Source organism: Silurus aristotelis (genome assembly GCF_946808225.1).
Source record: "Silurus aristotelis genome assembly, chromosome: 2".
In the NCBI taxonomy this organism is placed as follows: domain Eukaryota; kingdom Metazoa; phylum Chordata; class Actinopteri; order Siluriformes; family Siluridae; genus Silurus; species Silurus aristotelis.
In genome coordinates, this window is record NC_139575.1 from 15,152,912 (window position 1) to 15,173,326 (window position 20,415).

The 20,415-nt window shown below is 39.0% G+C and overlaps 2 protein-coding genes across 4 annotated transcripts in view; both read left to right on the forward strand.

The window, feature by feature from the left end:
• The window catches only part of btbd8 (BTB domain containing 8), a 34,676-nt gene extending 20,574 nt beyond the window's left edge, over nt 1–14,102 (forward strand). For all 3 annotated transcript variants that reach the window (XM_083568609.1, XM_083568610.1, XM_083568611.1), the window contains 8 exons: nt 1,895–2,071; nt 3,057–3,186; nt 4,541–4,602; nt 5,595–6,147; nt 8,288–8,375; nt 8,821–8,945; nt 9,147–10,997; nt 13,193–14,102. In XM_083568609.1, coding sequence (XP_083424735.1) covers nt 1,895–2,071; nt 3,057–3,186; nt 4,541–4,602; nt 5,595–6,147; nt 8,288–8,375; nt 8,821–8,945; nt 9,147–10,997; nt 13,193–13,713 — 3,507 coding nt within the window. In that variant the 3' untranslated portion in view covers nt 13,714–14,102. The remainder of the gene's footprint in view (nt 1–1,894; nt 2,072–3,056; nt 3,187–4,540; nt 4,603–5,594; nt 6,148–8,287; nt 8,376–8,820; nt 8,946–9,146; nt 10,998–13,192) is intronic.
• Nucleotides 14,103–17,938: 3,836 nt separating this feature from the next.
• On the forward strand, nt 17,939–20,231 carry LOC310718392 (uncharacterized protein). Its single transcript, XM_083527189.1, has 2 exons — nt 17,939–18,450; nt 18,865–20,231. Exons 1-2 carry the CDS (start codon nt 18,270–18,272, stop codon nt 19,080–19,082), a joined length of 399 nt encoding a protein of 132 aa, XP_083383315.1. The 5' UTR covers nt 17,939–18,269; the 3' UTR covers nt 19,083–20,231.
• Nucleotides 20,232–20,415: the final 184 nt, after the last annotated feature.

The following is a 20,415-nucleotide window of genomic DNA, read 5'->3' on the forward strand; positions in this document are numbered from 1 at the left end:
GTGGTCAGATGAGACCAAAATAGAACTTTTGGGTCATAATTCCACTAAACGTGTTTGGAGGAAGAAGAATGATGAGTACCATCCCAAGAACACCATCCCTACTGTGAAGCATGGGGGTGGTAGCATCATGCTTTCGGGGTGTTTTTCTGCACATGGGACAGGGCGACTGCACTGTATTAAGGAGAGGATGACTGGGGCCATGTATTGCGAGATTTTGGGGAACAACCTCCTTCCCTCAGTTAGAGCATTGAAGATGGGTCGAGGCTGGGTCTTCCAACATGACAATGACCCGAAGCACACAGCCAGGATAAGGAGTGGCTCTGTAAGAAGCATATCAAGGTTCTGGCGTGGCCTAGCCAGTCTCCAGACCTAAACCCAATAGAGAATCTTTGGAGGGAGCTCAAACTCCGTGTTTCTCAGCAACAGGCCAGAAACCTGACTGATCTAGAGAAGATCTGTGTGGAGGAGTGGGCCAAAATCCCTCCTGCAGTGTGTGCAAACCTGGTGAAAAACTACAGGAAACGTTTGACCTCTGTAATTGCAAACAAAGGCTACTGTACCGAATATTAACATTGACTTTCTCAGGTGTTCAAATACTTATTTGCAGCTGTATCATACAAATAAATAGTTAAAAAATCATACATTGTGATTTCTGGATTTTTTTTTTTTAGATTATGTCTCTCACAGTGGACATGCACCTACGATGACAATTTCAGACCCCTCCATGATTTCTAAGTGGGAGAACTTGCAAAATAGCAGGGTGTTCAAATACTTATTTTCCTCACTGTATATTCCTCTGAAAATAACTCAACATACAGCCATTATTGGCTAAATTACTGGCAACAAAAGTGAGAACACCTAAGTGAACATCTCAAAACTGTGTCCAAAGTGTAAATATCTTGTGTGAGCACCATTGTTATCTAGCACTGCCATGGAATTCACCAGAGCTGCACAGGTTGTTGCTGGGATTCTCTTTGTAACATCACTGAGCTGCTGAATATCAGACACATGGAGCTTCTCCACCTTCTGCTTGAGGATGCTCCACAGGTGCTCAATAGGGTTTAGGTCTGGAGACATATTTGGCCACACAATCACTTTCACTTCAGCAAGGCAGCAGTCATCTTGGTGGTGTGTTTGGGGTCGATATCATGTTTTAAAACTGATGTTGTGCAGTGTCTAATGGGAGGGCATCATGTTCTGCTTCCGAATGTCAGAGTACATGTTTCAATGTTTCAATCCATGTTTTCCTCAGTGAACCACAGCTCCCCAGTACCAGCAGCACTCATACAGCCCCAGATCATGATGCTACCGCCACCATTTTTGACTGTAGGAAAGACACAATTTTTGTAAGTACTCCTGACCAGGGAGTTGCCATACATGCTGGACACCATTTGAGCCAAACAAGTTTATCTTGGTCTCATCAGACCACAGAACATGGTCAATAGGATAACAATAGGCCATCTTTGTGGAGAGCAAAAATTCAAATTTTCTAATCCTTAAGAGAGTTCTTTGCCATGAGGTGCCAGGTTGAATATCCAGTGGTCAGTATTAGAGAATTATGCTCAAAGCACCAAATGTTACCTGCTCAACATGATAAATAAGACATGCGGCTTTGCATGGTGAAACAACGTACAGCTGTTATCGCTTAGGATGTTCTCACTTTTGTTGCCAGATATTTTGTCAATAATGGCTGCATGTTGAGTTATTTTCAGAGGACAGTAAATCTGTTCTGCTATTCAAGCTGCACAGAGACTACTCTAAAATATGTCCAAGTTTCATTCTATTGTCCCTTAAGAAGATATACTAAAAGAGTTGATGAGTTGTGAAGGGTGTACTCACTTTTATGAGATACGGTAGATGTGTTTGTAACCGTAACATAAATTTGCTGTCTCAGAGGGAGGAGTTTACACATGACCCCGCATTGTTGAGGAAGGTGTGTGTAGCTGTGCTGGAAGGCTTGACTGTGGAGAACTGCTGTGAACTCTTCAGCGCAGTGGACCAACTGAGCGGACAGTCAGACACAGACATACTGACAACAGACTCAGCTTATCAGGGGCACGAGAACATGGAGGTAATCAATGCAACGGCCAATCAAGAGGAAGCATGAAAATAACATTCCACTCTGATCAAAGCTAATCTCATTCAAATCCCTCTTAAGCCACTTTGTTCTGTCTGCTTTACAAACCAATTCCTTTCCACTATTACTGAACATGTGCTAGAATTTGTCACTGAACGAATATTAATTAGGTGCCACATAATTATTTTGTGTATTTTTTAATCAATATATCGGTTAGATTCTGTCATTTTCTAGAATTATATGAGTGTGTTTGATTGGGTTGACTGTGCTGGGATGTGCCAGGAGAATAAGAGCCTCTGTTGATCCTGAGATTTAAGATCTGCAGTAATGTCCCTGACTGAGGACTCTAAAGAAACACTACAAATAAAATTAATCACATGAAACAACCTCACCACCTACTTTTAATGTATCGATAGGAAGATTAAGGCGTCTACTTATTTGAATAATTAATGCGATGGTTGTAAAATTTGGAAAGACACAGGACATTGTGGATAAAATTCCTTAATTGATGGAACTCTGTGTCTTCATATTTAATCAAAAAAAGAAATGATTATCATCCAGATCAAATATTATTCAAATACTTTTCTCGGAGTTCCCTCACTGGTCTTTAATTGTTACATTTTGGAAGATGATGATTGGTCAGTAGAAATCTCATCAGAACAGAAGTGATGAATAAAAGGAAATAATAAATTAAAAGGTTCAGGGAAATAAAGAGGCTTTTTTTGGAAGAAAAAAAAAATTGGAGTCTCTGAAGAAGGTTGAGCCACAGGCAGCCACGGCTGCTGACATCATTGCTGCGGCTCAAGGGGAATTCTGGGAGGGTGTGGGGAGGGTTGCCAAGGCGACTCGTCTCTGCAAGCAGCTGCACATTGGCTCCTCTTTCCCTGCTGTTGTAGTCCCCAGCCACCCCCCCCCCCCCCTTTTTTTTTTCTCTCTCACACTCCCTCTTGCTTTCACTCACTCACTGGATGTGCTCCAGCCCTTCAGAAGCGAGGTCTGTTTGCTTCGTGCACGGCTCTGGACCTTTCTGCTTCAGTCATTTTTTGCAGTGAGACACACGAGAGGATGGGAAACACTGCATCCCAGGCACCGGGAACAGATACTTGCAGGTAAGCAGGAAGTAGAAAAGAATATGCATGCGCACACATTAAATAAAGGGACTACTATATTTACCAAAGAATAAGAGAAGACCTGTCAATTGCTTTTTTTTTTTATTATTATTATTAGGCTCTGACTTGTGTGTTGTCACTTGTGTGTGTGTGTGTGTGTGTGTGTGTGTGTGTGTGTGTGCGTGTGTGTGTGCGTGTGTGTGTGCGTGTGTGTGTGCGTGTGTGTGTGCGTGTGTGTGTGCGTGCGTGTGTGTGTGCGTGTGCATACCAGCCTATGTAGTGCAGCATTATCTTTGTATCAGCCATGGGTTGTCTGCATCTTTGGCAAGCGTCTGTGTTCAGTAGGAGTGCCTTGTGTGTGTATGGAACGCTTTCATTCTCATGCTAATGCAGCTCTGTAGCAGCTTGATGAAGTGTAACATTTAAGGCCACAATGCGCTGGGTTTAGCGGATTTAAAGAGCCGGTTTAGGAGTTTTAAACTGGCTCCTTTGATGATTTCAGACCGCCAGAAATATATAAAATATATTATAATATATTTTAATATTTATAAATATATACAAAAACTGCTCTTTGTGCTGCATTTCCTCCCTGTGAGTTGCATTTGCAAATGTATATGGTGCAAATTATGGCTGCATCAGATGGACTGGGCAATATTATACAGCTCTAATCTAAAAGTATTGAGGTTTTAGACTTTAAACCTTAAATATTTTTAAAAAGTTGAGTGGTTTTGTATCTGCAGATATTCACAAGATTTTTTTGGGGATTTCTTTTGGCACACCTTTAAGTCTAATGAAGTCTCTGTACACTGTATTGCCTATGGTTTAGCACATGCAAATGCCAGCATACAATCATAACCACAAATCGAGGATCGAGCATCCATCTTCACCATGCCTGGATCATCTCGTTATCATGTAACTGTTGCTCAAGAGCATTAGCACATGCTTGCCGAATTGAATTAGTAATGCAATCTGTGTGGATGTCATATTTGTGCCTTTTAAGGAGACTTCATCTATTTTTTTTTTCTTTTTACACACCAGGTTTGTGTGGATTAAAGACAAATGTCCTGTCCATGTAATAGTATATTCACAGACGAGGAACAATGCATTTAGGAGTTATTTGTTTTGGCTTTGGTTTTTAAGTGTCTATTTGGCGTGTGTCTGACATGTGAGGGTTGTGTGATGGTACGGTCAGATGCTTATGCATGTAATTGTTTGTTTTGAGGATTGTGGATGGTGATCAGTATATAAAAATGTGAATAATTAATTATTAAGATTTGAATTATTGTTAAACTGAATGAGAAACACTGAATTTATGCTATGAATATTTTGTGTTTTCTTCCATCACCCAATAAAGCTACTCTTGATACTGGTGACTGCAGAAAACTGAGTAAAAAGCCTGTCCTCACCAGCTCTCAGGTAATTTTCCATATTCACTCTAATCTACGTTTGTATAACATACATTATAAGAATGCAATATTAATACAGAATATTACATTTTATAGGAGTGGGGGCAGTGTTTTATTTGAGTACTGCAAGGCCACACCTCTTTTGACGAAAATTGCATATAAAAAAGACCGTGCCCACCTTTTAGTGACTAAGTAATAGAGACCATGCTTTCTTCAGCAGCTTGCAAGCTCCCAGTAGAGGACTTATATAATGTCACCAGTAAAACACTGCTTCATTCTTATGACTACATTGACTGTGTGCAGAAATATCATCGCATGAGCCAAGATTAATTCGGAGGCCATGAGGAACTGAATCTGATTCATTGAACCGGGGTGTGTTTTAATGAGCTCTCGGCAGGGTTTTTTTTTTTAGCTTAGTCAGGTGTTCTGTAGAAAAACTAGCTTTTGCCTCTGACGCATGAATGCCTTGCAAAAACCACTGCTTCTCCATAGGGCATTACCATGGCAACCTTGTTGTAGCTGATTGAGAAGTCATTGGATCAAGGCCATTAGCCTGGAGTTTTTCGTTCTCCTTAAAGAATTTAAGTTGCTAAGTACACATTTCTGTGGTAGGTAGTTTGACTGATAGTTTGATCGGTATATGTGGAAATATCACTATTTTAATTTTGCATCAGTGTAATTGTAATATTGCCCTTAGTCTAATGTTTAGTCTGTAAAGATATTTACATCTGTTTATAATTTTTAATTGCAGTCACGTAAACAGGGATATAGTTTGCAAAAATGTCAAAGTACTATAATTAGCACTTTAAAATACACTTTGCAGCTGGTACTGCTGTGTGAGCTGCCAGCTAAAATAAAAATTTATATCGTCCGACCTCTAAGATTTGAGAATTCAAAAGCAATGCAGCATAAACTGCTTCTGTATTGGTTCTTTTGAATTTGTTTTGTTTTTTAATTTAAAGGAAAAGTTTAGTACATCTTTTTTTTCTTTTTTTCCTCCAGCAAAAGCTTGGAAAATGTCCTTCTGGCTCATCCTCTCCTTGTGAGAGTCCTACGACCTCTCGGCCTCTGAAGGCCCTCAGGGGCCCACGTCCCTCTGCTAAAAACACTGTAGCAGCCACGAGTGCCATGAAGTCTGATAGTCTCAGTTCAACACCAGCCACAAAAACCAAGCCTGGCACCACTGACTCAAGCCGGGCCAAGACCAGCAGTCCAGCTAAAAAGAAACCACCTTCCACCACTAAAGCGGTGATGAACGGCAGTGGTGGCCCCATGGTCCGACGGGAAAACTCTACTGCTAATGGCACATCAGGCAAATCATCCCAGGAGAAAAGTGTGGCACCGCGTGCCAGACCCAAATCGGCCCATATTGGGGTGACCGGGGCAGCAAGTAAAGCTAAAGTGAGCAAAACCACAGCATCAGGGAAAGACTCAACTCATGGCTCCACCTCCGACAGCCCTGGGAATGCTCAGTGTTCCCAAACCACACCCTCTACATCAGGCAGCGTTTCACCAGAGAGCAGCGTTAGCAGTCCCCACAACAACAGCAGCCAAGGTTTGATCATGATCACCTTTATACCTGATGCAGTTTCTTCATGCCTTCTTTGACATTAAACCGGCGGCTAGATAAAAGTGTTATAACTGTTCTGTTTTGCTCCCTGCCATGTAAAGCTGTGGGCACAGGATAAAGTTATCTGTAAAGTCAGTAAAATGAGATAAAACCATAATTTATAATTATATATATATATATATATATATATATATATATATATATATATATATATATATATATATATATATATATATATATATATATAAATAGGGTTTTGAGGGTGACTGATATGAAACATTTTGTTTAAGGCAACAAAATTTTTGTTCTAGCCTTATTTGGCTATAATGCAAATGTAAATACCTACCACTTTGAAAACTACTGTAATTTCCGGACTATAAAGCGCACCCATATATAAGCCGCACCCACTGAATTTGACAAAGATTTTTATTTTAAACATAAATAAGCCGCACCTGTCTACACTGAAACTAATGAACTTTACACAGGCTTTAATGAAGGACAGTGTCTGTTACACGGTGTAACCAGTGAAATATGTTGTGGCTCCTTTAGGAGCAGAGTGGCATTTTGGGAATAGCCTGCCGCCACATTTTTCCCGGTATTACTGCATGTGTGCAAGACCGAGGAATATGGCCTTATTATTTTCTGATGCTCATTTCTAAGTTTGTTTGACTAACCCGTAACGCTGTTGCCAAGAAAAATAAAAAAGCACGAGTTTTTGAAACCTGTCTGTGCTTATATGATTTCTGTTGCAACTGGACTCAAGGCGTTACAACGGCTTATATCTAAACAGTAGCCTACGAAGAAAGTCATTGTTCACTGTCTTCTTCCTTTCACAACTATTTCTCTCTTGAGTTTATCTTTTGGCATCGTCGTGCGTTTAAAAAAAAAAAAATTTCTCCCGAAGCCATGCAGCTCAGAACACAGGTGAGGTGCGTTTTTTTTTTTTTTTTCGTTTCCGTTCAGAAATTTCATTGGTCTAATGTTATGTCGCTCAGTTTTTTGGCTTGAAGTTTGTGAAACCGGGAAAACCCCAGGAAAAATTCATAAATAAGCTGCTTCGTTGTTTAAGCCGCGGGGTTCAAAACGTAGGAAAAAAGTAGCGGCTTTTAGTCCGAAAAAAAAAAACGGTACATTGCGACCTCCATGACAGCTTGGTGTGTATGTTGACCGATCATTATGTACACCGAGATGCACTAATCCAGTCATCTAGCCATCACAATTTGGCTCTTCTCAAACTCACTCAAATCCTTACTCTTGCCTATTTTTCCTGCTTTTAACACATCAACTTTGAGGACAAAATGTTCACTTGCTGCCTAATATGGCCACTAACAGGTGATGATGAGATAATAATTGTGATTTATCATAATGTTATAATGTCAATGTTATGCCTGGTCAGTGTATGTATGCCTTGTCTGTGTAACGCTTTAAGACATTTTAGTCGATAACTCAAGCTGAACCCAAAGCCTCAAAGCCAAAGCACACAGAAGTGTGACAAATTAATTTCTTGGTCCACATGGTGTTCACTGTTTTTCGATTGATTTGAGTCTCCTTCATATAAAAAATCATTCCTCATGCCCTGTCCTCCCAGAAAACAAGCAAAAACTGGGGACACAAGGTACCATAAGAGAAAATGTAAAGATTACAGCTTGCAGACAATAAAGATTTTTTTATGTTTGTTAATTAGTCATAATACCAAATAATACAAATTAATTTAACTGTAGAATTATAGCTCATCCAGTTAATAATGATACTTTTTTCTGTTGGACAAGAGCTTCATCTCTCATAGGTCAGTGTTGCCCCTAGATCTAAAAAATATCTTAAATGCTAAATTTGTGTTGTCCTATGTCTCATGCCATGTCCCCTGGTGACTGTACTGGATCCTGTAACCTCACCCCCATTCTCTTAGCTCTGTCCCAGATCTCTCCTTTCACCTGCCTCGCACGCTGTCTTCAAAACTGACAATTCAGCAGTTTTCATATTTACAAAACCTTAACCCCAATAACAATTTTTGCATTATTAATCCCTTAGGGTACTAATATATTAAGGTCTCAGAAACATGTGGGTTTTTTTTTTGTTTTTGTTTTTTTCCCCCCCTTAACGTACTGTGCCGTTTTACTTTTTCTAGCTTTCAGGCAAAAACCCCAAGCCATGGCTACCACAAGATCTCCTCTGACCAAGCCTCTCCAGAAGCCAGAGAAGGACAAGGCTAGTAGGTAAGCTTCAGAACACAATTTTAAGGATATTATCTAACAGTTGGATAGTTGAAATTGCTCTCATACTGTCTGATGTTACTTGTTCTGAATTAGTGTCTATACTCTGGACTTCAATATGGATTTAAAAATGTCTTATGGTCTCAAAATATGGTTAAAAAAAAAAAATCACTATGACCAAACTTTTGTGGACACCTGACTATGGACCTCGCTTTGTGCACAGATGCACTGTAACTCTGTAACATGCTTGGGCTCCTCAGTTCCAGTGAGGCTCAATTGTAATCTTATACAGAAAAAACATTGTGTCAAAAGTTTAAAAAAGAAACACACACAGCTGTAATGATCAGGCGTCCACACACTTCATCCATATAGTGTCTATACATATGATTTAATAAGGATCTTTCTACTTATGCAGTTTCTTAGTGAGTTATTTCTGTTTATTTGCCAGCCCCATTAATAAAGCAAACAAGGTCAAGAGCACAGTGAGCAGCAAAGCAGGCCTTAGTGTGGGGACTGCAGCTCGTACAGAGCCAAAGAGCAAGAGCACCACTTCAGGCTCTTTAGAGAACAACGGTAAGAAATACCCGAGCTTCATATGCTCATATGGACACAATAAATCCTGCTAATACAAAATGTATTATCAGAAAATGATATACATGTATCCAAATGGCTTGTTTTCCTGCTTTAATGAACCTCACATTAAATTTTTCTTTGTCCCTTTTAACCTAAACAATTGCTCTTTATTAAGCCTTAAATGTATATTTTTGTGAACAGCTTCTCCACGACCTGGTTCACTCATGACCAACAGAAAGCCCTCCTCTCCCAGGAAAGAGGACATCAAAGATGGTTCCAAGCTTTCAACCACAAGAAAACCAACAAAATCAAGTACAGATTCAAAACCTAACCCGAAATCAGTCAAACCCACAGTATCCTCATCTAAACCGTCTCCAGCTATTACAAATAAAAACGGAACCAATAAGAAAATTACAGAAACTCCAGCACCAAAATCTCCCAAGTCCGTGACACAATCCAAACAGTCGTCACCTGCTGCCTCCAAAAAACAATCTGCTGCGGAGAAGCAATCAGCATCTAACACAAAACACTCAGTGGCCCCCCAGCAAACAAATGTTACTCCAAAGGAAGTGAAGGCTCAGGCAGGAAGACAGGAGGTGAAATCAGCTCAAGACCAGAAAGCTCCTGTGTCAGCTCCAGGAAATTGTGATGTCGGCACGGGTATACCTGAGCAGCGTTGCACTGTTCAGGTTTCTGTACCTCAAGCTGCTTTGGTAGCCTCTTTTGTTGCTAATAAAAACATCACTCCACCCAGTAAAACCAGCAGCTTGGACAAAAAACACACAACAGAGCAGAAACCACTGCAAAGCCACGTGACTTCAGATGGTCTAAAGACTAATGATGTTGGGAGTAAAGTTCCTCCAGGCCATACCACTGTTCCTCATCTTAGCACTGGAGCACCACATGCAGTCACCACCCAGAATCAGTCTAGAGAGTCTGACTTTCCCCCTGTTACACCATGCAGCCTGGGAAGCACAGACACCCCCCTGGAGGACTCATGGAGTGGCATCCACCCTCAAGTCAGCCCTGAATCGGAGACGGCCAGCGCCACTACATCCTCAGATGACATAAAGCCACGCTCTGAAGATTATGATGCTGGTGGCTCGCAGGATGATGACTGCTGCTCACATGAGCGTGGTGCTACTAAATGTGGGACGATGCGATGCCCTGACTTCTTGGGCCGCAGCAGCAGTGACACCAGCACTCCAGAAGAACTGAAGATTTATGAAGGTGGGGCCGGGCTGCGAGTCGAGGTGAGGCTCAGGGGCCGTGAAGCAGAGACTACGAGCGAGGAAGATGCAGAGCATCGGAGGCCACCATCCTGGATAAGACGTGATGAGGTGCCTGTTAAGGAGGAGCTGTGCAAAATGAATGATGCCTTAACAAATGTAAAGTGTGTGCCAGAACACCAGCTCTTCTCTTCTGAAGATGAAGAAGAGGAGGAGGAGGAGGAAGAAGATGATTCTGAAGAAGAACGATCGGAAGTGGAAGTTTTGCCTGGCGGCATTGCACCTCCTCATGCAGATCCTTCACCGCAGTACCAAGGCATTATCAACCCAGCGTTTGAAGATGCAGCAGACCAAGAAAACGAGCATGAGTACCAGCCTTCTTCTGGTTTCCACCGCTCTGTCCTGCTCTCGGTGGATGAATGTGAGGAGCTGGGATCTGAGGAAGTTGGAAATGGTGATGTCTTTGAGAGTGATGGCGCTCAAAACACCCAAGCCAAATCCTCTTCCCAAAAACCCATTAACACAACAAAGGACAAACTTCAGAATCCGGACCCTAAATTGCTGGTGTTCCATACAGAGGTCCGTGAATCTCCGGTCCGGAGCGTATGCATGCTTAATCAGTCAGGCTCTTCCCAGCTAGACACAGACTTAAAAGAAGTCCCTCCTCAGGAACGACCCAGTCACCTGGACCTGCAGCTGGTTGAGCAGTATGGCAGCTCGCAGTCTAAGCTTGCAGAGAGCAAGAGAGCAGAATTAAAGCTAGACATGCCTGAGGCTCAGGTGATATCAAGCTCTCCTGCACACCCTGCCCAGTCCCCAGCAGGTAATGTATAATATTAGCGCCACAGTCCAGTCCAAAGATGCCCGCTCTTTAACCCCCCCACAGTCCCAATGTTTACCAGCTCTACACCATCTCCTTGGCTAATACTACATTCCAGATGTTATTTTAGCCCTTTTCCACTAGGTTTAATCTTTTGCAAAATCAATCTTAAGTTGTTAAACCAAAAGAGTGCAGCATATGCTAGAGCATTCCTGTCCCTTGTTCTTCTTTTCCCTACATTTATTTTCTACACAAAACTATCAGGTTTTCTTCCAGTAATCATCCATCACTCATTTTGATGGCTCAACTACCTGCGCACAGAGGCACCGCATCTCTAAAACGTTTACAATCAGAAACGTCATAAAGCAGATCACATGACGCTAAATGAGATCACACGAGAGCTAAAGTAGCCATACCAATGCACTTTGAAACAACTTCGTACCTGTTACGAATGCAATTCTTTACTTTTTCTTTTATTTGATATAAGAAACATTACACATTTTTTTGGGAGGAAAAACAAAACAGATGTTGTTGAACAACAAAAGCACTCTTTAACTTGACTTTAAAAAATCTGACATGCACTCATGGCCCAGCCAAAGCCGACCTCATTCATGACCTTCCTTCCTGTAGTCATAACTAGCCAAAGCAGCTTCTTAAGTCTGAAATCACAAATTGGTACCCTTTTCCTTACTGATTCTTATTTATTTATTTATTTAGATTTTTGTTTGTTTGTCTCTCTGTTTGTTTTGAAACTTTGGACCAGTCAGAGGATATACAAATCTGATCCTCATTAACACTCTGTGTTTTCATTTATTAATCAGTCCAGCTGGAAATTTCTGCATGCTAACTCTGTTGTTTTCCATCATTTCTGAATTCCCATCAGTGCTGATCTTTGTGTGTGTGCATTTGTGGGTTTTTTTTCTCTTTTTTTTTAATTTTTAAATTTTTTAAACTTATGGTTTATTTCCCCCTTCATTTCATTTCCACTAGAGCATGATATTGGTAGTCAGTAGGTTACCATTTTCCTGAGTGTAGATCTGTTTTATTTTGTAGTTTATTTGTCTTTTCAGTGTACTGTAGATTTTGACAGGTTTTTCTGTATAGTGTGTTCTCTTGTTATGTCTCTCTTTTGTCACGTTATGTTATAATTGTAGTCCGTGTAACACTGCTACAGACTTATCCATTGCCAGATAAAAACCCCGAAACAGTCTGCTTTTGCCAGAATGTCAAATATTTGCAGAAGCTGTCAGTTTGACAATATAAAGAGAAACTTGTTGCATCTTGTGTTTAAAAAATAAAATGTACTTTCTCTGTGTGCACACTTTTATGGCTATACAAATGCAATACTCAGTTCTAATGGCATCCACATCATTGCCATTTGTGCCTGACCTTCTCTGAGTTACGCATACAGGCGCTGGCAAAAGCTTGGCTTATTTGTTGTTTGAGTAGATGTGGATAAAAGAGACGCATTCGATGTAGACTTCTCTCTGTGCATCATCTTTATGGCAGCTGTCAATCTTCATCACACAAAGTTTTGATATGCTCCATATCTGGTTCATTGTAAACCACTTGTCATTTGAAGTGACAGTTTCGCCAAAATGGACAATTTCCCCCTTAACCTTAATGCAGTCGATCGGCCAGGACATGTCTGGTGTTCATCTATATATACATATGTAGTACATTTTTACAATTTCATTATTTGTATATAAAAAGTAACCTAAAATAACTAAAAGCATTAGTAGCAACCATGTCAGTCAAAAATTCAGACTTTTTTTTTTTTGTATATCCAAACAATACTCCTGACATGACTGTGTGAGGATTTAGAAAAGGAAGAATGCTAAATGGGCACAAGCTTTTTGGGCTTGTTAGGAAATGTTTGTACACTAGATATGTTCTTGCTGATCATCTATATTCAGAATAGGGGGGAAATTGTGCAAATTTAATTCTTGGCAAAACTCTTATTTTAATCCTCAAGCCTTGATTAAATGACAGTGGGGAAATAAGGAAGTATTAACTTCTCTTAAATGTACAATTATTGGTTATATGCACATGAAACAAGCTTAAGCTAAGAACCAGTTTGCACTAGGAGTCAAACTCATGTATCAAACTCCAGAACATGATATTTGACAGTGTGTGCTGAACTCCCTGTGTAAAGATAAAACACTTGGTCACTGTGCAGTATTGTGAATTGTTTTTAGGGGACTTTGATGGTTGTGAAAGATTGGATCAAAGCTGCACACATGAACGGCGCCCATCTAAAGTCCTGTCCCCCATTTTCGAGATGGACGTGGGAGATGCATTGGAGCCCAATAAGCCAGAGGAAGAACCTCAGGACGAGACTTATAAGGAGGAAGAGGGGACGGTGAAGAAAATGGAGGACGGCGATGAGAACACTAAGTTTGCGGAACGTGACTGGAGCTTGCTTCGACAGCTCCTATCTGAGCAGGAGTCGAGTCTGGGCGTGATAAACCCAGTCCCCGAAGACCTGAACCTGGCGCAGTATTTGATCAAGCAGACTCTGTCTTTGTCTCGAGACTGTGTGAATGAGCAGGCTTTCGCTCATCACGAGAAAGAGATTCAAGGTTTTAAGCGCTGGGCTGAGCTCATCTCTCCCATTGAGGACTCGACTACCAGCATCACTGTGACTAGCTTCTCTCCCGAGGATGCTGCATCTCCACAGGGAGAGTGGACCATTGTGGAGCTAGAAACCCACCACTGACACAAATGAACATTCTTTTGTGTAGGCCATTTTGGAAAACTGCATTTTCTTCCCTCTACACTGACGTTTCTACTTCTTTTTAAGGAACGGCAAGTAACCTTTTTCAGCTGCGCGTTAAATTATTTTTGCCCAAGGTTGTCTTCTAAGGTACTTAACAAGGAGTGTAGTGATTGACTTCATGTTGATTTGCATGTGTACATTTTTTGTATGTTATACTGTTTTACTTAGTGTCGCTTTAAACTTTGTAGAAAATTAAAAATGTACACCAGTTGCACTTTCTGTTTAAACGATTGTTTAAAAAAAAATGGCTTTGAAAAACAATTTACTTCATGTAGTCATTTTGGTGCTTTACATCCATTGTTGTATGTAATAAAAATGTGTGGTTATCATTCTTTGCCTTGTTTATTGCCATGTCAAAATTTGACATTTGTAATGTATAATTATTTCATGTACCACATACAGGGCTGTCAAATGAACAAAAAGATACCGAACAACTAATTGGATGAACCTAAATGGGTGAAGATACTTTCATCCCACTTTTACTGTGGCACATGCACCCATACAATCATGTGCAAAAATCTTCCCATCATTATCAGTCAAGGCAGTTGACCACAAATTGCCCTAATAACTCTATTTCAATTTAAATGTTTGTTTGTTTTCTTTTTTGGGATTCAACAGGTATAAACACACCCCTGTTCTTAGTTGACTGGTTCAACCAGGAGCACTTTTGAGGCCCTCATATACCTTCAGTGCCCAATTAAAAAAATAAATAAAAAATCTTGCTGACAAAATCTCCAGGTACAAATAAACACTCTTATATTAAGGTTCAGTTGATCCTACATGAATGCCTATAAAACAGTAAGTGAAGTACTGAGGCTCATTTAAACACAGTAATACCTCGATACGGAACTCACTCTATTATGACGACTGATAAATGTTTCGCATGTCAGTAACCACTACAGGAATTTCAACAGGTTCACTGTTAATACCAGGTGTAAGCAATTTTATAAGTAATCTATAAGGGCACTTATTTTCCTTATTTAAATACAACATATTAGTTCCAGCATTATTAAAAACCATTTGACTTTAAATTTGAGCTGAAGAAACGTCTATTGCACTTCACGCTGTTGACCACTAGATGGCACTACTCTGCACTCGGTATTTTAATTCGGTAATGCATTCACTTCAAGGCCGAACTGGAATCTGATTTGTCTGTCTGTCGACTTGTGAACCAATGTACAAAGTCAAATATCCTTCAGTAAATATAATATGAAAAACAATCTATTTACAACTCAGTATAATTCAGAAAGAAGTATGGTTTTACTGCATTTTAAACAATGGCTCCAAAGGTCTTTTTGCACTTTATCATCTCCAACCTAAAACTGTCTTTCTTTATCATGAAAAAAAAAACAGATCCATGTGTGACTGCAATCATTTAAAATCAACAGTTAAATCAAATGAAGGGCTGACACACACCTTTAAGTTCGAATTTATCTAGTTTTTCCTGGTGTTAATTTTTTAGGTAAACTATCCCTGATATGGAGATACAGTATAAAAAAAATGGTTGCTGGCACTGGGAGGTTAATTGTTTCAAAGCAGAGAAAACTGTTGCAAATAGAGTTTTATATAATAAAGGATGGCATTCACAATAAAAAATAAAATAAAATAAACACAAGTCAAATCTATACATTTTCCCATGTTCTAGTTTAAGTTGAAGATTTGAACTCTCCCACTTTAATTTTAATGAATCAATCTCTAAGTGAATTTATTAAAATGTTAAAAGAAAAAAAAAACATGCCAGCAAACCACGTGCATTTATTTTTTCACAATATGCACTCATTCACTATGTGAATACATCAAGGCTTCATTTACCGAAAACAGCTTAGTTAGTGTTTCTCATCTCATCTCATGGCATACGTTAAATGTACGTAAATGTTTGTATCCTTCTTCATTACTGTCAGTGTTTTAACGTTTTCTATCTTTCTCTCTGTTAACGTTTAAACTGAAACCATCAAGCTGATGTGCAGCTTCTATGTGAACTGTGAAGCATGCCTTCTCTTATTTGATTGCCTATCAGACATTGATGAGCACTGTTTGACAGCTGAAAAATCCTACTGTAATAAATAAATAAATAATAAAAATAAACATAAAACTATACATTATCAGTACATAATGGTGTAGCAAAGCATCTTCAAGTATATAAAATACTAGTAGGGACAATTTGGCCATGTTTGATTACTGGAGGACTTGTCTCCCTCAGTGTTTGGTGAAAAGAGCCTTCATTTGTCACATATTACAGCAGAGTGAAAATTCCTTTTTCCTGTATCTCAGCTTGTTAGGAAGCTGGGTTCAGAGCTTATAGTCAACCATGGTACAGCGCCCCTGTGGCACAGAAGGATAAGGGCCTTGTCCAAGGGCCCAGCTGTGGCAGCTTGGCTTCTTGAGATGTGTAAGGCTCTTTATATTTTGTAGGAACAAAGAATTATACTGACTATAGATAAAGTGTCCATAGTATTTGATATGTCATCTTTTGGATTGCTAGTGGACGGATCTAAGATGCTCAATTACACTAAATGTAAATATAGCTGATATGGTTATTAACAGTTATGAAAGTTAATGCAGACAAACTATTTTGGAACTAAACTCCACACATAGAGTACTAGCTCATTATTTAGCCCTAAAACTCAAATTTTCTTTGTAAATGCTAAATGATCATGTTTTGTATGATTGTGGCATATTTTTAAGTCCATTAATGTTTCGAATGGCCCTAAAACACTAGTTTAGTTTTAGTTGTAGTTCAGTGCTGTAATGGTACCTGAGCTAATCCAAACAATACATCACATTTGCACATCCTGATCTTCTGTGTTTGAAAATAATTTCCATTCCAACAGCAAAATGGTGAATACCACCTGTAGTTTTTACAAAGAATCCCAAAACTATAACTGTAATAAAATACCAAAAATTAACAGGATAATTATAATGCAATTGGAGGTTCGTAGTGAATAGATGGTAGGGCAACATTTCAAACTCTTTTGTTTAGTCTGGAAAACAGGTTGGAAAAGTTCCCCTGCCAACAAAGTATAATGAGACCTTGTAATTCACTTTTTTGTATTCACATTACAATAATTCTAGCATGTTCTTCCCCATAACTGCTGGAGCAGCACAGCATTACATTAAGCTAAAACAAAAGGGAAAAAAATTTAAGTACATGCTGGATGCAAAAAAAACATTCTTATATCACAGTATAGTCTGTTAAATATGGTATATACGGTACATATTTTTGTCTACTCTACACAGAAGTCTCTAATGAATCAACACAGTGTGCCCCAGATAAACCATAAAGACTCCTGAGTAGCCCAGTTCTTAATATTCAGTACATCTCTATTTTAACTTCATAATAAGTCTTATTGTTAAGATGAATTATCCATTGTGGGTTTGTTGGTTGAAGCAAGTTAAAAAAGCTTATTTTTGGTGCCCCATGTGACAAACCAGTGTACGTTTCTTAGCAGCGCTGTTTTACACTAGAGGCAACTTTGGTTGTCGTTTAAGAAACGTCTTGTTTGGCATTGCTTTTTATCCTCAGATAAATATATACACACATTCATGTGCTGAGCAAATGAGGTTGTTGGAGGAGCAGCTTGAGAAAGAGAAGCAAGTGCACAGATTTCTTTTTTATCTGATTTAACATCATATCAAAAACATGGATCATCAGGTTTTATGCAAATTGGTGGAGTCAGTGTCAGTCAGTCAGAATAAATGCACACTTTTATTTAAGCAACAGAGTGACAAACAAAATACTGAAAGAATACATTGAAATTCATGTAAATATTTCATGTAAATATGTCTCACTAAAGTTATCCCACTTTACCCAGGATTCCACTGTGTAACAAACCTGGAACAACAGTGGTAGATAATGAAAGGTTACCACCAGAGAGAGCCTGTAATACACTTGTCTATTTGGTTGTCCATCTACTTGTTTAATGTTTAATTTTTTCGGTAAATATATTATTTGGCTAATATGAACAGTAAAAGAATTAATAGAAATGAAATATAATAGTATAGAAATAAGCAGTGTCAGATGAGCAGGCTTTATGTCCTCGATCATTTTAAGGGTTAAAGCTGGAGGCATAATATGAGGCAGATCTTATGACTATTTAAGCACAGTTTGTTTCTCTTTGTTTGTTTTCTGGCTTAAATTCGAGGTATATAAAGAGAGGGCACTTTTCATAAAAGGGGAGGGTTAAAAATGAGAGCAGCAGTGTCAGAAAAGAGCTTTTACATTTGGGAGACTTAATTAACAGTACTGGTATGGATACATATTTAGATTAGAAGTGGTGTGATAGTAATCTCGCATATACCACGTTATACAGTGATGCTCTTGAGTGAACAGTATAGTTCCAGTTGTTGCTTTGCTTCTCTGTGTGAATAGTAACAGTTTCTGCTTGGAGTCATGTTTTCACATGATACTGCACTGGTTCTTTAGTTCTAGTGTTTGTTGACTGAGTCTTTTAGAGTGAGTGTTTGGGTGTTGGTTGTGCATCCAGCTTTAGGAAAACATGAATAAGGTCCCTGGTGAGCTGAGTGAGAAGGAGCGGGAGTTGCTGATGATCCGCAGGGCGAGCGGAGCCAAAGCCTCACAGCTGGCTCAGATGGAAAAGATGCTGCAGGAGACCAAAAGCATGATGGAAAAAAAGACTGAGACAAGTACAGAAAAAAACCTTTACGACGACACCATGGGTCTGTATTACAATTCTTTTGTGTGTGTGTTTGTTTAACAGACATTTCCTTGCTTAATATTTGTGAAGTATCTTAAGTGTGTGCTTATTTGCACCGTTATAAAACTTGTTTAACATGATCAATGCATTACATTACATTAAATTGCACTTTACATTGCACTTTATGTGGCGAGGACACTTACTAGTCCTTAGCCCTGTGTTTTCTGTTTTCTGCGACTGTTGCTGTATGTAGCACCAGGATTCAGGAGGAACGTTGTTTCATTTCACTGTGGTTCACATATATGGTTGAAATGACAATAAAAGCTTCTTGACTTAACTTAACTTGACTTGACTAAATGTATTTGAAGCAGACCTGAAGTTGAATGCAATCCAATTGTGTCTGACACTTTTTCATCTGTTTTTTCCCATCTGTTAGTGACTGAGCTGGAGGAGAAGGTGCAGCGGAGTAAGCGAGAGCGGCGTAACTCTCTGCACCGCACACAGTTGCTGGAAAGTCAAATGAAGACAGTGCGTGGTGAGCTGGTGGACACAATGGGCCACTTGCAAGCACTCAGAGATGTCCTGCGCCGCTCACAGCAGAAAGCAGAAGAGCGCCAAGCAACCATGGAGAAGCTGAATGCCGAGCTCAGGTGAGGTCCTGAACAGCAAACCTGACCTCCATGTTGTAAAGTGACATCTTACTGATCTGACTTTTCTATCATGTTATAAGACAATGACCATATCTTACTTCCCAGTCCTTAACTGGGTTTATATTTCGCTTGTTTAAGACCCACTTTAGGATTTTAAAATACCTTTTCAGACATGCCTTTTGTTATCTTAAAATTGTATGGTTTTTTTTCTAATAATTTATCGATTGTTTTCAAACTAGAAATGTTTGGTAATACACATTTGCTTTTGTTGCGAAAAGAGTAGGGTTTTTCTACATGCATTAAATCACAATAGGTGGCTTAGTAATTAAAGCATTGGATTTTGGATCTGAAGGTCATAAGTTCAAATCCCACGCTGCCACTCATGGACCCCTGAGCAAGGCTTTTAACCTAATAGCTGCTCTGTTGTATAAATGAGATAAATGTAAGTCCCTCTGGATAAAAGTGTCTGCCAAATGCCATAATTGTAAATGTTACTGGAGTATAATATTTATCAATGTTTCCTTTTAAGTATGGAAGACTGTATATGTGTCTGATTTGTTATTGTTTGTATTCTCAACAACTTTCATGATATTTAAGGATTAAGCGATTTTAGAAATTGTCACCATGCAATACCTTTTTTGTGCAACTAGAAAATGTATATAATTAATGCTGATAATCTTAGAAAGCATTTTTTTTTACAGTAAAAAAATAAAGCAGTCTCAAATCTGTTTAATTAGACAGAACTTTTACTAATGTCAAATAACAACATGTATGACACTGAAAAGGACCCCTGATCCCTAACCCACATAAGAATTACTGTTAGTACAATGTGTATGACTGTACAGTAAATATCATGATAGGTGTGTGTAAACACTATTTCCATTCTGTATTTATGTCCAATGTATTTATGTCAAGTGTTATAACTGTCAAAGTCAATATGGGTCAATATAAATATTGAATATAAACAACAATTGTTTGACCTTTTTGCTTACATTAATTTATTATACTAGTGCAGTAGGCAGTGTTTCCTCTTTACAGAGCCATGGTCTATAGAGCTCAGATGACAGTCTATGCAGAATAATTTTTTTGCCAGAGATCTGGTTTCCTCCTAACTCCCAAAACATACAGGGATATTTGACTAAACTAAATTGCCCCAGATGGTGCCCTGTGATAAACTGATGTCCCATCCAAACCCTTTTGCAAAAAAACCTGGACCAGATAAATGAACTTATTGAAAACGAATTCAAATTATTGTATGTACATATTTATACATACATAGATTGTTTAAAACATGTATTAAAGTTGTATATATATATATATATATATATATATATATA